This window comes from Chamaea fasciata, unplaced genomic scaffold (assembly GCF_029207755.1).
Source record: "Chamaea fasciata isolate MVZ Bird 193981 ecotype frontalis unplaced genomic scaffold, bChaFas1.0.hap1 SCAF_10, whole genome shotgun sequence".
Taxonomy (NCBI): Eukaryota; Metazoa; Chordata; class Aves; order Passeriformes; family Sylviidae; genus Chamaea; species Chamaea fasciata.
The window spans coordinates 20,877,609-20,891,814 of NW_027094095.1; the positions used below are offsets into that span (position 1 = coordinate 20,877,609).

At 37.4% G+C, this 14,206-nt stretch overlaps 1 protein-coding gene across 4 annotated transcripts in view; it reads right to left on the reverse strand.

Moving 5' to 3' along the window:
- The window catches only part of MIGA1 (mitoguardin 1), a 34,540-nt gene that overhangs the window by 16,261 nt on the left and 4,073 nt on the right, over positions 1-14,206 (reverse strand). For all 4 annotated transcript variants that reach the window (XM_066192608.1, XM_066192609.1, XM_066192607.1 and 1 more), the window contains 3 exons: positions 13,927-14,053; positions 13,374-13,510; positions 12,490-12,613 (listed from right to left, as the gene is read on the reverse strand). In XM_066192608.1, coding sequence (XP_066048705.1) covers positions 12,490-12,613; positions 13,374-13,510; positions 13,927-14,053 — 388 coding nt within the window. The remainder of the gene's footprint in view (positions 1-12,489; positions 12,614-13,373; positions 13,511-13,926; positions 14,054-14,206) is intronic.

A 14,206-nucleotide genomic window follows, 5' to 3' on the forward strand; every position in this document is an offset into this window, starting at 1 on the left:
GCTGATCATCACTTCTACCAAGTAACTGCTAAAGTATTACAGGAAGTCTTACAGGAGGCACCCACAAAGCAGTGAATTTTACGTCATTTCATATTTGTAAAAAGAAAACAATCCCAGCCTTCAGGTGGCCCCTTTTGATGACTGAGTGATACAGCCACAAGTTAAAAAAGCAAGCCAAGAATGGAGCAGGGTACCCACACAGACCACTGTGGATCTCCTATTGCATTATGTGTTTACATTCTCCAGTAACACAAACATCTGGGGTAGTTGGAGGTTACCTCATCTAACTGCATAAAACCAAAGCTGTTACTGACTTCAGCATGAAAATGCATTTCAGGTCAGGGTATTTTAAAAATATGTACCCAAATCTTGTACTCTACCAGTACATCAGCATGGATCACGAGTTCAACATGTCTCATGGTTCTTTGTTGCGACTGCTCTGATGCAAACTGAAGCGACAGATTTCTCTAGAAAACAAAAGCAACAGTCCTCCCACACCCACCAAACCCACAGAAGATACTCCAGCCTGGCTCTCAGTGGGTGCTCACACCTCCAGCAGGGCCCTCTTGTAACTCAGAGCTTCTGCTCACCAGTGTGAGACCAGGAACTCAGCAACCAGAGCTGTCTAGTGGGGAAGAACTGGGGAAAACAGAGCACAGGACAGCATCAGATAATCAGTGTCTGCAATTTCACCTTCCTCATAGTACTCACAGACCTTTGTCAGGATAAGCTTTGGCTGAGCTTAACTGCTGAGCCTTCAGATTACATCCTTAACAGAAACCTCAGTAGTTTTCATGCGGGGAATAATCTTTTGCTTACATGTGAAAAGAGAGCTGAATCTCACTTCCTGGGAAAAAGCTGACTCAACAGAGCCTTTATAATTGTTTCCAAGCACAACTATAATATTCAGGGTTCTGAATAAAAGCCTTCTTACTTAAAACACACTCATACAGGTATAAAAAGGTCAGTTTTCCAAGCCACTGGGTTCTCACCTAATCATCATCATGCAAAACCCAAGACGTTCTTCAGTTACTGTGTTCTGTATTACTTTGATGTTATTCTTAACACAAAACTAGTACAGCTGATTAAAAGCTGAATTAAAAGCATGTGTACAAATGACAGTAATATATTCTTCATAAGTAGAGAATGCTTATAAAAATTTAATTGTACAATCCATTCAGTTTACACACATAAGCAATAAAATCCACCTGAAAACTGTGATGTATTCATTTGCAATATTTGTCATCTGGAAGAAGATGCAATTTGCCTAAAATATTCTCATAAGCTTCAAGAGATTTTCCAAACACTTTGAAAAGAAATAGTAACAATTTCTGTGATGTTGATAATAATTCGGCTATTTTCAGACATTCAAGATGCTTTGTCCATAAAGTTATATTATCTGTAGAATACCACGTTTAATGGTGTATAAAACAAAACAACGTGGTTACTGCTCTTACATCCTATTGCTCTCATCTTGCAAAGGTAAATAAACAGCACAAAATTACATGACTAATCATGTTAGTCTCTCCATGTAAAAATCAAGTGTACCTGAGAAAGGAATGTAAGTTCAATTCATTTCCTGTAATCCATGTACACTGGTACATCAAATTACAGAATAGTTTTAGGAAATACTCCATAAATTTGATATTGTGGAATGGTGACAAATGAAACTATTCTTTCAAGATTTAAATCCACTAAGGAATTCTTCCATAAATTTGATAACAGAGTTGGAATATTTTCTGATAGCTGCAATTTTTTTTAAAGAAAGAAATTACCAAAGGCTAAAAATATCATTTTATTATAGAGAATATGACCTGTGAAAGCTGTGTCTGAATCATCATAGCAGGATTTATTGTAAAACCAAAATTTCAAAATAGAAAGACCTCACCACAAGAAACTCTACGACCTCAAGGAAGAGGCAGGGTAAACAGACGCGGTGCTATATTGCTGAAATCTGAATTTTAAGAAAACAAAGCAGCATCTGATATGTATTTTATATCCTGAATTAACACATCGTGTGTGCTGACAGCTGAGAAATCAGCTTAGTAAACACAAAATAGATGTATGCATGTGTTCACCCCTCTGTTTTACTTCTCTGACTCTCTGCTTTGCAGACATATAATCCTGAAACAGATTTGAGACATATCTAGTGTAAACTACATGTCACTAGGAGGTCTCTTCCCATCACACAGACCTTCATTCCATTGAAAATGTAAACATTGATAAATAACTGCACATTATGTGGTTCTACACTTATACAGGGTTACAGCTTTTCACAACTTCTTTACCTTGAACCTAAATATCAGTGGATCTTCCCTGATTTTAAGGTTTAAATCCCTACCCTTTATAGAAAAGGCTTTCTGAGCACTCTTCTGTTTTCAAGCCTAATTGTTTAGGTAAGTTTCTGTGCTTGCATTTCATTTGAGAGAGAAGATTTGGCAACGAAGCAAAGTTTGCTCAGTTGTCTAATCTGGACAAAGTCTGTTTGGACGGATGTGCAGCAGAAAGCTGTCACTCATGGGGGTACACCATTCTTCCGGAGTTCAGAAAGCATCACATCTCTGTTGTCCACAGCAAAGACCAGTCTGAATTCCAGTGCTGCTTATTTCAAAGCTGAGACTTTGAAGCACCAGGGTTTACAGCACAGCCCTGTGGAGCCTGCAGACACCTCAGTCACCAGACTTAAACGTCACCGCCTTTTCTCAGTTCTTCACATCTCAAAACCAAGTGCAACCTCCTGCTATTTTTGCACAGCCACCTTCTAGCGACAATGGAATGGTCTGTTCAACCCCATTCTGTGTGACAGTACATTAACTCATGGGGATGCAGAGCAGATTCAGGATGCAATAGCATATTTAGAGAAGAAGGAAGTACAAGGTTAACTTTCAGGCTTCCACATCGAAAAATTAGTACCTTCAGTACCTCTCCTATGCCAGAGGCCTCCATACGCAGGTTAGGTAGAAAAGTCTTCAAAAGTAAGTGAATTTCTCCCTTTGTTCTCAGTTCTTCCACACCTGTGAGTCAGTGGGTACTTAAATGCAGGGTGTTTACACCAGTGCATTACTATACCAGTGCATCCCTTCCTTCCCTCCAAGGCAATTCATTGCCTCCTTCTTGGCTTTCCCACCATGCATTTCTTCAAAGAGCAGATATTACCACATGTCATGATGAAAAGGGACAATAATAACCAGCAACTGTTGCTCAGCTCCTGAAACTTGTTGTGTTTCTAATTGTTCCTTCAAATTACTTTTTTCTTTCAAATCAGTTTCTTAACATGTTATATGAAACCTGAAAGAGCAAACATTTTAGTATTCTGGCATAAAAACTACTACGTTGGACAAAGCATAAGAGTATGGGGTCATCCAAGATGATCTTGTCAAACGAAGATTTCTGGGAAGGTTTTTCTTTAGCCAGTACATCATGCCATAGAGATGTTGATATTTCAAAGCAAGAAAGACAGCCTGACAAAAGGAACCCACAAATTCATTTGTTCTTCCATTAAAAGAAACATATGCTGTCCAGCAGTTGATAATTCCACTTACATGTATGAAGACAGTATCAGAAAAATCTGATACCTTCTCATCCCTGAATTATCAGACAAAGACAGAACCAGCTATAAAACTGGTGATCCTCAGTGAAATAAACATCAAAAGATGCAGACATAGGTGTGTGTTTTGGGCTCACACGTGGACTGTGTTCAGAATGGAGCAGGTTTGACACAGACAAACTCTGTAAGAACACCCTAATAATCTCGGTCTTCCCTTCAGTTTCAGGGCAGAACTGTTTTCCAGAACACTGCAGACTCCAGTGACACTGCTCAGGAATGTGACTGGCTTTTGCAAACCCAGTTGCACACAGATAGGGTTTAAGAACTTAAATTACTAAGACATATGCTTAACTTGAAGCAATAAGACTTAAAGAATATCTTAAGAGCCCCAGTGACTGGGGCCTACTTGCATTCCACTTGTCCCCTGCAATGGGAAAGAATGAGATAAGAATCCTTATTGTACTCTATGAAGCATTCTTCTGAATTTTCAGTTTACTAAATGAGACCAATTATCAAACTGAAACTAAAAAACCTAATGAATAACACTATGAGGTTGCTAAATACCTTAGTAACAACATACTAATACTTGAATCATAATGCAAGTAATGATTAGAGCAACCTGTTGGCAATCACCTAAGTTACATACGTCCTTTATTATTCAGGCCTTGTTTCATTTTACCTGATTGGTTTGACACAGATAACTAACATATTGACTAGATGGCAACTTTAACTACATCTGTTTGAGCAGCTGCTCATCAGTGCCAAGCCATGTGGAAATATGCATACATTTACCTTTAAATACTCACAGCCTTTCTCCATGTAGAACAAGGGCAGCTTTAAATAGCAGGAGAGAGAATAAAGCCTGGTGTGATCTACATGTGCTTTTGAATCAGTTACACCATAGCACTTTGCTACAAACTGGATTATTAGGTAAGGTGGGACATGTGCACACTCCAGCTATCTCACAGAGAATGAGAGACAGGAATTTATTTTTAAAAACCCCTTTCGTTTGAACCATCAAAAGCGAAATCAATCCGTTACTTTTTCTAAAAGTTTTAGCAATTAACTGCACAAATACATGCATGAGAGAAAAATGACACATAAAAAAAAAATTTTACTCTCTCCATTGTTATTGTTCACTTTTGCAATAACTTTCCACAAAAATAAATTTACTCCCACATTTAGCTTCAACTTTGAAACATTTCAAGCTGAAACAGAAGTTTAGAAAATTGTATGATATGAAAAGGCCATTAGGAATGAAATGCTTACACAAGCTACTTGAGCCCTCCAGTTACAGGGTAAACAATTAAAAAACTACACTCCAAAATAAACGCTTGGCATTAGTACAAATAAATAAAATAACAAATAATTGTGCAGAGCTGTAGTGATGGGGCACGGTCAGTGCTAGATAACAAGTCCTGTTAACAGCAGCTCTTGAAGACTGTGCTATACGGATATACCACAGCCTTTTATGCCAGCTTGATGGGTCCAAGTCTTCCACTTAAAGAGCACCATGACTTATACATAGCAGACACATTCATTAAGAAAAGTTCTTAGTTTTTGGGCATGTGCACATGCACACAATATTTTAATTTCATTTTGAGTCCTTGAAAATAAATTGCAGACAGAAGTGCATCTATTTTAGCTCTAACTACTGAATTAACAAAACTATAGTGTAGAGATCCGTATTTGCTGATTTTATGATTCTGTCAATATTCCACTTTGATATTGCGCTCCAAAGCAATTGGAAAGCTTGAAGTATTGTTTCTGCACTTCCAAGGCTAAGCTGCCAAGCCAAGAGAGTTGATTACCTTGGAAGTCTTTTCAAATTCTGAACTACCACTGCCTTTATCTCCTCCAGCCTATTATGGCTCAACTTTCTTCATTTTGCCCAAAAACGTCTCAGACAAGCCTCTCTTAAAAGTAGACTGCAATGCAAGATGAGATTGTTTTCAGAGAAGTTCTAAAAGAGGAATTGTACCAAAACATGTTCTTGATCATAAGTTTATATAACCTCACACTGCCAGTACTCCAGCCAGAAAAATAAACACTTATCCCACCCTCACTCATTGCCATCTATCTGATTTTTCCCACCTCTAGAACATTTATACTCACAACATACACAAACTAATAGATGTTAAGTATATGTACATCTTCTCTAGTAAGAAAAAGAATCTGCAAACTGTAACTTTTTAAGAATGTATCACAAAAACATGAGAGAGGAGAGAAGAAATTAAAAAAACCAACTTGGGAGCCTTTTTCTAGTTACATATAACTTTTCAAAATGCAGGCAAGCAGTTAATAATTCAAGCCCCCATGCATGGGGAAAATGATGAATTTTCTTTACTCAAAAAGAAGGCAAATACGTACTTTTAAAGTAGTTTTTTAAAAATTGAGAAAGAGACAATTGCAGCTGCCCAGAAATTGTAAAGAACGAGCAGAATGAGTTGAGACGCACTTTGTGTTAGGAGGCCTGAGCAGGGACCACAGGAAAAGCTAACTGAACAAAGCCTGGGAAATCATGTTGGTGGATCGTGGCTCCATTATAAGCAGCTTTTAGAGCCAAAAGGAGGACCATTGTATTTCATTTGAAGAGAAGTTCTCCAGGGAGAGAGACTTCTTAAGAGAGGAATAATCTGGTCAGAAAAACGAGCAAAGGTGATTTTTATAAACAACAGCTAAGTCCATGTCAGACAAGCAAGTTTTAAATGGACAAGGCAAGACAAAACATGGCAGGAGTCAAGAAGTGAGAGAGACAAGGGCTTAGACAGGAGTTTTGGTGTGGACAGAAACAAGACAGGGCTCGGGGATGCCATTTAAGGGAAAGCAATGAGGTGTATAAATAGCCTGCACTGTTGGATCTAATGGCAAAGTTGTTGGGCAAACAGTAACAAGAGTCCTCAAAAACCAGAAACAGACTCTTTCTCCTCTTATTGGAAATGCTTTAGGAAAAGCCTCCAAGCTAAGTGACCATATTAAGTGACCTTGACTTCTCCAGTGCTGGGTCAGTGAACAGTAAAATAGACATTCTCGAGCCTCTGTTAAAAAGATTTCAGCTTCTAGGATTAACAGAAAAATGCACTCCATGTTCGCAAATAGCAACAAAAAGATACATATTATGAATATCACTATTTTTTCAGCAGCAGTAACTTCACTGCATGTCTATGAAAAGCTACTTTACATTTTCAGTAGAGTATTGCAAAACTAAAGAGTATCACAGAGAAAGCCAAGCATTATAAACTTTTCATACACAAAACATCTGCAGAAATATTTTTGCTTCAGTATTAGATTGAACTTCTAACTACCAATCTTACTCTAGTCAAGCACTGCACCAAGCTGCTTTCTGATAAGGAATTTTATGGACAGCAATTTAAAAAGGAAGTGTTATTAATATTGGGCAAAATGCCTTTAAAGGGAAGATTTAAATACTACTGATTGGGAAAGACATAAAATCCAATTCAAACATCTGCACTTTGAGCATCTCTTGGGCATCAGAAATAAGGAGTAGCAGCAGTAAGTTGCAATATGAGAGACCTCATGTTTTAGCAGTTGCTGAACTTCAACAAACTCCAATAGCTAAAAATTATGTTCAAAATAGGCATCATTTTTTAAAAAATAGGATTGGAGTAATTTCTCTGGGTTTTTCTCAGACTTAGAAATATTGTTCTCTTTCCTTTTCCCCCATTTGTTGGGATGAGTACATTTTCACACTTAGACAAAAAGTTGTTGTTTTCTTTTGTTTCAATTTCAAACCTGTTTGAGGCAGTACTAAAATGTTTAGGCCTTCTCTAAGAAATTAAGAAATTATTTAATGTAAATTTATCTTGAAGGAACAAAGCAAGAAAAAGCTATTACAGGCTGTAGATATTAATCCATGGTTTAAAAGACATTACAGAAGTCTATCTTAATAAATTATATAAAAAGGAGGTTTCAACAGCTCCACTGATTATGCAGAGATTTTTGTGTTTTAAGAGCTGCTGAAGAAAAGGTTTCTAATATGTAAATCAGTTCTCCAAACAGTTTTGTCACTAGGTTAAAGGCTCTGCTTATTCTCTCCAAAATGCCAGACATATCTCTGAGTGTGAGAAGAAAATTAAAAAAAGAAACAGACAAACCTTTCAACAAAATCATTCAACAGCACAGACCTTTGCGAGAGATTTTACTACAGTAGTTCAAACACTTAATTTGTTTTAAACCGTAGAACTGATACACAATAAAAAGTAAATATTTTAAAAATTAAAATGTATGAACATTAATTAATACATTTTAATATCGTCAAAAAGTTTAAGAGCCAGTGTCCACAATTCCCCATCAGTTTGAATGCCAGTATTCCTTTTTGCAGTAGAAATTAAAATAATAATATGAAGTATTAGGAATCTGGCACTGACAAGGAACCCTACAATTTGAGAACTTTCCCCTCTGACCTGCAATTCTGCTTGTAAGTAAAGCTATTGTTTCTCTCCCAACTCTTTGCATTCCTCCCAAGTTAACTCGACTAACATTTCAGTCTGTTCGAAAAGATCTAAATAGGAAAAAAAATACAGAGAACTTTCTTCAAAGACGGACTCCTGAAAGTACTGGAAGCTTTTAACCCTCTACACACCTTTACATTCATCACTCAGAAAAGTAGCAGGATGGATATTTAGTTTCAGTTTTATGCCAGCTGCCTCCATTCTGACGGAGTGCAGCCTTATGCCTCCCTCAGGAAAGCCTGTTTGTAGGCTCCTGAACCCACGCTGGTTCACAGTACTAAGAGGAACAGCACAAAAACAACCACAGTTTAGTCCTACGTATTTCTTTTATTTTCATGTCCAGAAGTACTTCTTCTACAGAAATCCTGTTTTAGCTTACTGATTCATATGATAATACTGAAAGTCCAGTGGAGAATGCAACAACGGTGAACACATTGGCATTCCATTATTTCATCTAGTTAAAATGCAAGTCTTTTCCAGGGCGGTATTAATAATTTATAACTCAACAACAGCTTACCAAGTTGAAAATTATCATTTGCAATTATTTTTATTATTATTACTCTTAACAGTATTCTACTCACAGAGAAAAAAAATCATATTTATTTACACCTCTGTCTTCTGCACTGCTGAAAGACGAATATTTAGAAATACTGGAAGTAGCTGTCCTGGCAGGCAGAAGAGAGGCACTTCAGACACAGCACATGAGGAAAGACATGGGAAAGACATGAGGAAAGCGGCTGCAGTAACAAGCTCTTGTACTCCAACAGGCCACCAGGTAACTGATTCCTGACTCTCCCATGTGACCACAGCCTCCTCCAGAAGGCTGCTTCTTGGTAAATTGTTTATCACGCACAACCAACTTCAAATAGTAAGTGGGATCACAAAGCGAAAATCAAGCCTGTGGCATGATTGATCAATGGCAGCCCTAAGATCTAAATTTGATGTGGTAGGGGGAAATGTTCATCCGGGAAGAGTACATTTAAAGGTCTAAAGCATCTGTGAGCAGCAGATAAGTAGGGGTAGAGAGGTTTCAGAAGCTCCGTAAGTTTGATCGAAGAATTTACAGAGAAAGCCGAAATTGAGAAATTGCTAGAAATTTTTACCTTACTAAGCTGCCTTCTGAACAAATCTGGAGTTCCTTATAAACCAAATTATAAACAAGTTACATTCTTATAAATAAGAATGAGAAGTGCCTGTCAGGCATTTATGTAGCACTTGATAGCATCTGTCCAACTGTCAGAGCCCCAACTCCAGCTGCAGCTGATCACAAGCACCTCAGGTAGAGAAAACAGAAGAAAAATCCATAAACCACAGCCATCCTTCCTACGTATCAGAGAAAAAAAACAGAGCTAAACATTTTCTGATTATTGTTGTGGGTGAACAGTTGAAAGCCTGAAGCATGAGAGCTGGTTATAAGCACTTTTAATGAACTGCAAGTGTCATCACAGAATGGTTGGGGTTGGAAGGGACATCAAAGACCATCTAGTTCCAACCCCTGCAACCACTAGATCAAGTGGCTCAAAGCCCTGTCCAGGCTGACCTTGAGCACTTGCATGGATGGGGCAATTACGAATTTTTAGGGACAAAGGCTTTTTCTTATTCACTCAAAGGCCCACAGATAAAGAAAAAACAGTACTAAGGGGAAATACTTAAATGCCAGAAAGACCACACTGACCATTTAACCCCAGGTTTGTATCTTCCTCTCAAAGAATGAAAACATTCCTCGAAACAGCACTAAAAAAAATAATCTTGCCTCTGAAGTACGTTGAGGGTAGCTTACTTCATAACTTCACTTGTTTCACTTGAACAACTAGAAATTCGATCTAGTTATGACTCTGACAACAAGGTCTACAAATCCCTAGCACCACATACCTTTTCCATGTGTAAGCAGCTATTCAGAACAAGTCAGTCACCTCTCAGTATTTTCTTCACTAAGGAGCTGACATGCCCAAAGTGAAGCACAGATTAGCTTGTTTTTCCAAAACATGGAAAATTTCTATGGCTTGTTTTGAGCTGTCGAGAATTTTCAATCTTCTGAAATATGACCAACAGGACCAGACACAGTATTCTAAAACCACATCAACCCAAGACTGCAGCTCTGCCTCTATGCTGGTGCTTCCTTTGCACACAGACAAAGGTTAGAAAAGGGTTTTTTTCTACAGCCATGTCCCAGGAGCTTACACTGATTACAATGCGTAACTTTCCAACACTGTTCCTTCATGATTTTTAAAATGTCTTATGTGCACAATCCATACCTGCCAGGATCGAATGTAGTTTCTTAGATTGAAACAATTTAAATAGATAATTCAGATCTTTATTACTAACCTTTGCTTTTTATTATTTCAGTGCTTTAAATGCCCTAAATTACAAGTTTTTATCAACTTCCAGCTCTACAAATGATCTGATAATCAACTATGTAGTTGACAAAACTACAGCATTTGACCAAATATCTTCCCTAAAAGGCAAATCTTTCCTTTAACAGTGGATGGAAATATAAATAAATGTTCGTGTCAGTGAGCTAAATATTATCACCTAATTTATGCTATACCAATTCTCCAAACTGCAGATTTCTCAAAAACCTATAGTCCAAGAAAACCTACCTACTATGAAACTGTATCAACTAGCACTAATTAAATATTTTATCATTTTGTTTGTGGTAACAGAACTGCAAATTAGCAACTCTGTTTCACAGGCACGACATGCTGGAGACTGTTCCAAATGATTGGGAAATTGCAAATTTATCTCAAAACCTTAACAAACAAACAACCTCCATTCCCATTTTCCAAGATTAGTGAACAGTAAATGGTAGATTAGGAAGCTTTTTTATCTAATTTCTTTAATAAGTTTTACATATAAATCATCCAGGAAAACTTCTCAGCTGCCTCTTCTGCCACAAATTATATTCATTCCTACATAGCACAGGACCCTTCACTTCTGTTTCTGTTCAGAACTGTAGTTTGTATTTTGCAGTAGGGTATTATTCTTATTCTTAGTAGTGCAAAGAAGACTGTACTATCTTTATTTCTTTTGACCACTGGGATTTCATAATTTTCTTGGACTTGCTTATTCTTGTGACTCCTGAACCCTTCCATTCCTGCTGTCGTTAATGTAACAAATATTGAACAAAAATCTTCCAAGCATCACAAGTGCTTCAAAGGAGATGATGTCCTTCTGATTTTTTATTGAAATATTCTGAAAAAGTGATGCATGCTTTAATATACTTGCTGTTCAAGTCAAAAATTCAAGAAAGATAATGACGAAAAGCCCCAAATCCTGAACACAGGAAACAGTATTTACTAAACCAGTTCATTACTTTTTTTCCTCACTCATCTGGGCCAGCACAAAGAAAATTTAAATAATAAAGTAATCAAGAGATCAGAAATAATTTCTATAAAGAACATTTGAAAGGAATCAAATTCTCAGAACATTCTTGGTAAACAAGAATTTAGTTATCACATCTGAAAAATGAAATATTAATTGTAAGTACTCCCAGGGTAACCAAGCAAAACAATAACTAAACACATTGAGCATTCACATGAATGAGTATCTTTGAGTACCATTTTATTAATTTGGCCTGAAGACAGAAATCACAAATAAATTTCTAATTACAATGAATACACAATGCAACTTGACTGATGGTTTCAGACACCAAAATGAAACGTTCAAATGCTTTTTTGCTTTAAGGGTTCCATTTACAGGAGTACGCAGCTGAGTCAGAAAGCCAGCTCTGACCTCAATAATTCCCCCCTTGGCCAAGGCTGTGTTTGGTCGCTGCAGGACGAGGAGGGCCAGGAGAGGAAAGCACAGCACTGCCACCTCGTGCCAGGCACGCTGGAGCCCGGCACACGGCTCCCGACAGACTGAGCCCACAACGTGCTCTGCCTTTCAACTCCACAGTCATTCCAGAACACATGCTTCACCTTAAACTATGAAAGGGTACGGCAGCATCCATCTTTAAGATCCAATTCTTACAATAAAAATAATCAAACTATCTGTACTTCATCAGCATGTCAGGCAGCAACTACTCATTATATGGGCTGTTGTAACAGCTTAGTCACTCAGAACTGAGATAAATTGCACTCGCCAGAGATAAGACCTTTGCTAATGGCTATCTGCGTCAGAGTAAGTCTTCCTAGTTTAATTTTCCTTTTTGGTAAAACTATTATGACAAAGCATACCAAGTTTCATAGTTCAGAAGACGCATAAAACCTCTGAACACCCATGCTATAAAAAGGCTCATATAATCTTGCTGTGTAAATGTTTAAATACTGACCAGTTACAAAGAAAACTATTTCCTTTCAATCCATTGTTATCTAAAATAGAACCACTTCATCAAACACAATAATGTAAAGAATGTGATTTTTCTGTTGTTGATTCACGGATAAATATAATTTTGCTCAGTGGATATTTCAGTCCTCTCTCCAAGAGCAATCATTACAAGCAAAAAGGATGTAAAGCATCATTACTCACCAATATCATTAGCTAGAGCAGCAGGATCAGAGACCCCAAGGGTGGCTTCAAACTCTTCCTGAAGACGATAAGCTCTTTGAAGAAGAGATTCAAGCTTATGAATGAATTCAGCACTAATGATATCCTGGAAGAAGACAGACATTAGAAGATTTTCTATTTGCTTTCAGCCTGTAGGATTCCTTTGTAAAATCCAAGGATATCAAGCCTTCACGGAGCAAACCGTGCCACATTAATTTCCTACAAACCACACAGGGACACTATGAGATGACAACTTCAACATCCACAATATATACACTTTTCAGACCACACGCACATTTTATTTAGAGCAATAAAAAAATAAAATCTAAATTTAAAAATATTTTTAAATTATCTGTGATATTTGCTGTGCTAGAAATAGAGGAAGTAACACATATCCGTTTATTTCAAAATATTTTTAGCATTTAATTTATAAGAAAGGAGGAAAACAAAGTTTAAGCACATTGTTTGTGAATATGCACAATCTGATAATTTTTCCCTGAGACATTTGTCTTAGGCAAGCAGATACCCTCTGACATAATCATAAAAAAAAGAGAGGACCCAAGGGGTAACGTGCAGGGAAACTGTCTGCTTGATAGCTCAATAATATTGTCCAGAAGCAAACACTGGTGCATCAGCAATTGCCAAAAGATAAATAATGTAAGTTCTCTTCCCAAGGCCTCCTCCAAATAACCAACCAAAAAAGTCAGAAGGAATGAACTCAGATCTCTTACCTCCTTTAAATACAATACCACTAAATTGGAAATTGAATCAATTGTCAAGTTTGGTAATTGAATTTGAAAAGATTTAGGTAATAACACAGAACAAATCAGGGCACCATCAGCAGATTACAGACTGGATGTACTCACTTCTACGCTTTCTTCTGCAATTGCATCTCCTGCTCCCAGCTTAATGGAACCACAGATTGCTTCATCTTCAACCTGCCTGTTACGAAATGTTAGAGCCTGCTCCCAGCGCCTCAGTGCTTCTTCAAACAGCTCCATGCCTAGGGCAGAGCAGGAACAGCTTCAGCTACATTCACATTTACAGACATGGGAAAATATGTAGCTAAAATAAGCATAATTATCACAGAGATGTAAGTCAAAACATCACTTCCCAGCATACACCAGTATATTCCCAGTACATATTTGCCTTCTTTTTGTGTACAGAAATGTGACAATTCTCCCCATGTGTCAGGACTTGATTTTAAGGATTACTACGGCAAATAGTGGAAGAAAAAGTATTCTGGAAAACTAACTTTAGATCAAGTATGATTTCATAATTTTATGGAAATGTTCTCAGATACTTGCCAACAGGACAGTGAGAAAGAACACAATAATATTTTGTGTCACTTTACCATAAACCCAAGAAAATATTTACATTCACTGTAAGCAGATGCTGAATATTCTTATTATGACTTACCCATCAAATATAAATTTTCAGGTGTAGTCACTGGAATATTGACAAGCTTAATGTCATCTTCATCTGCTTTATCCCAGGAATTAGAATTGGCACAAGCACAACTGTGACAAGAGGTGGCACTCTGAACCTTAAAAAACAAAGCGTTTTTATAGAGAGTTTCCTTAGAACCACATTCCTGCCAGAGTACAATACATCCAAGCCATCTGCCTAGAAACTTGTTGTACTCTGTGGTAAGGACAGTGGTTTCTCACCATCTCTGTGCCTATGCAGTTTGTTCAGG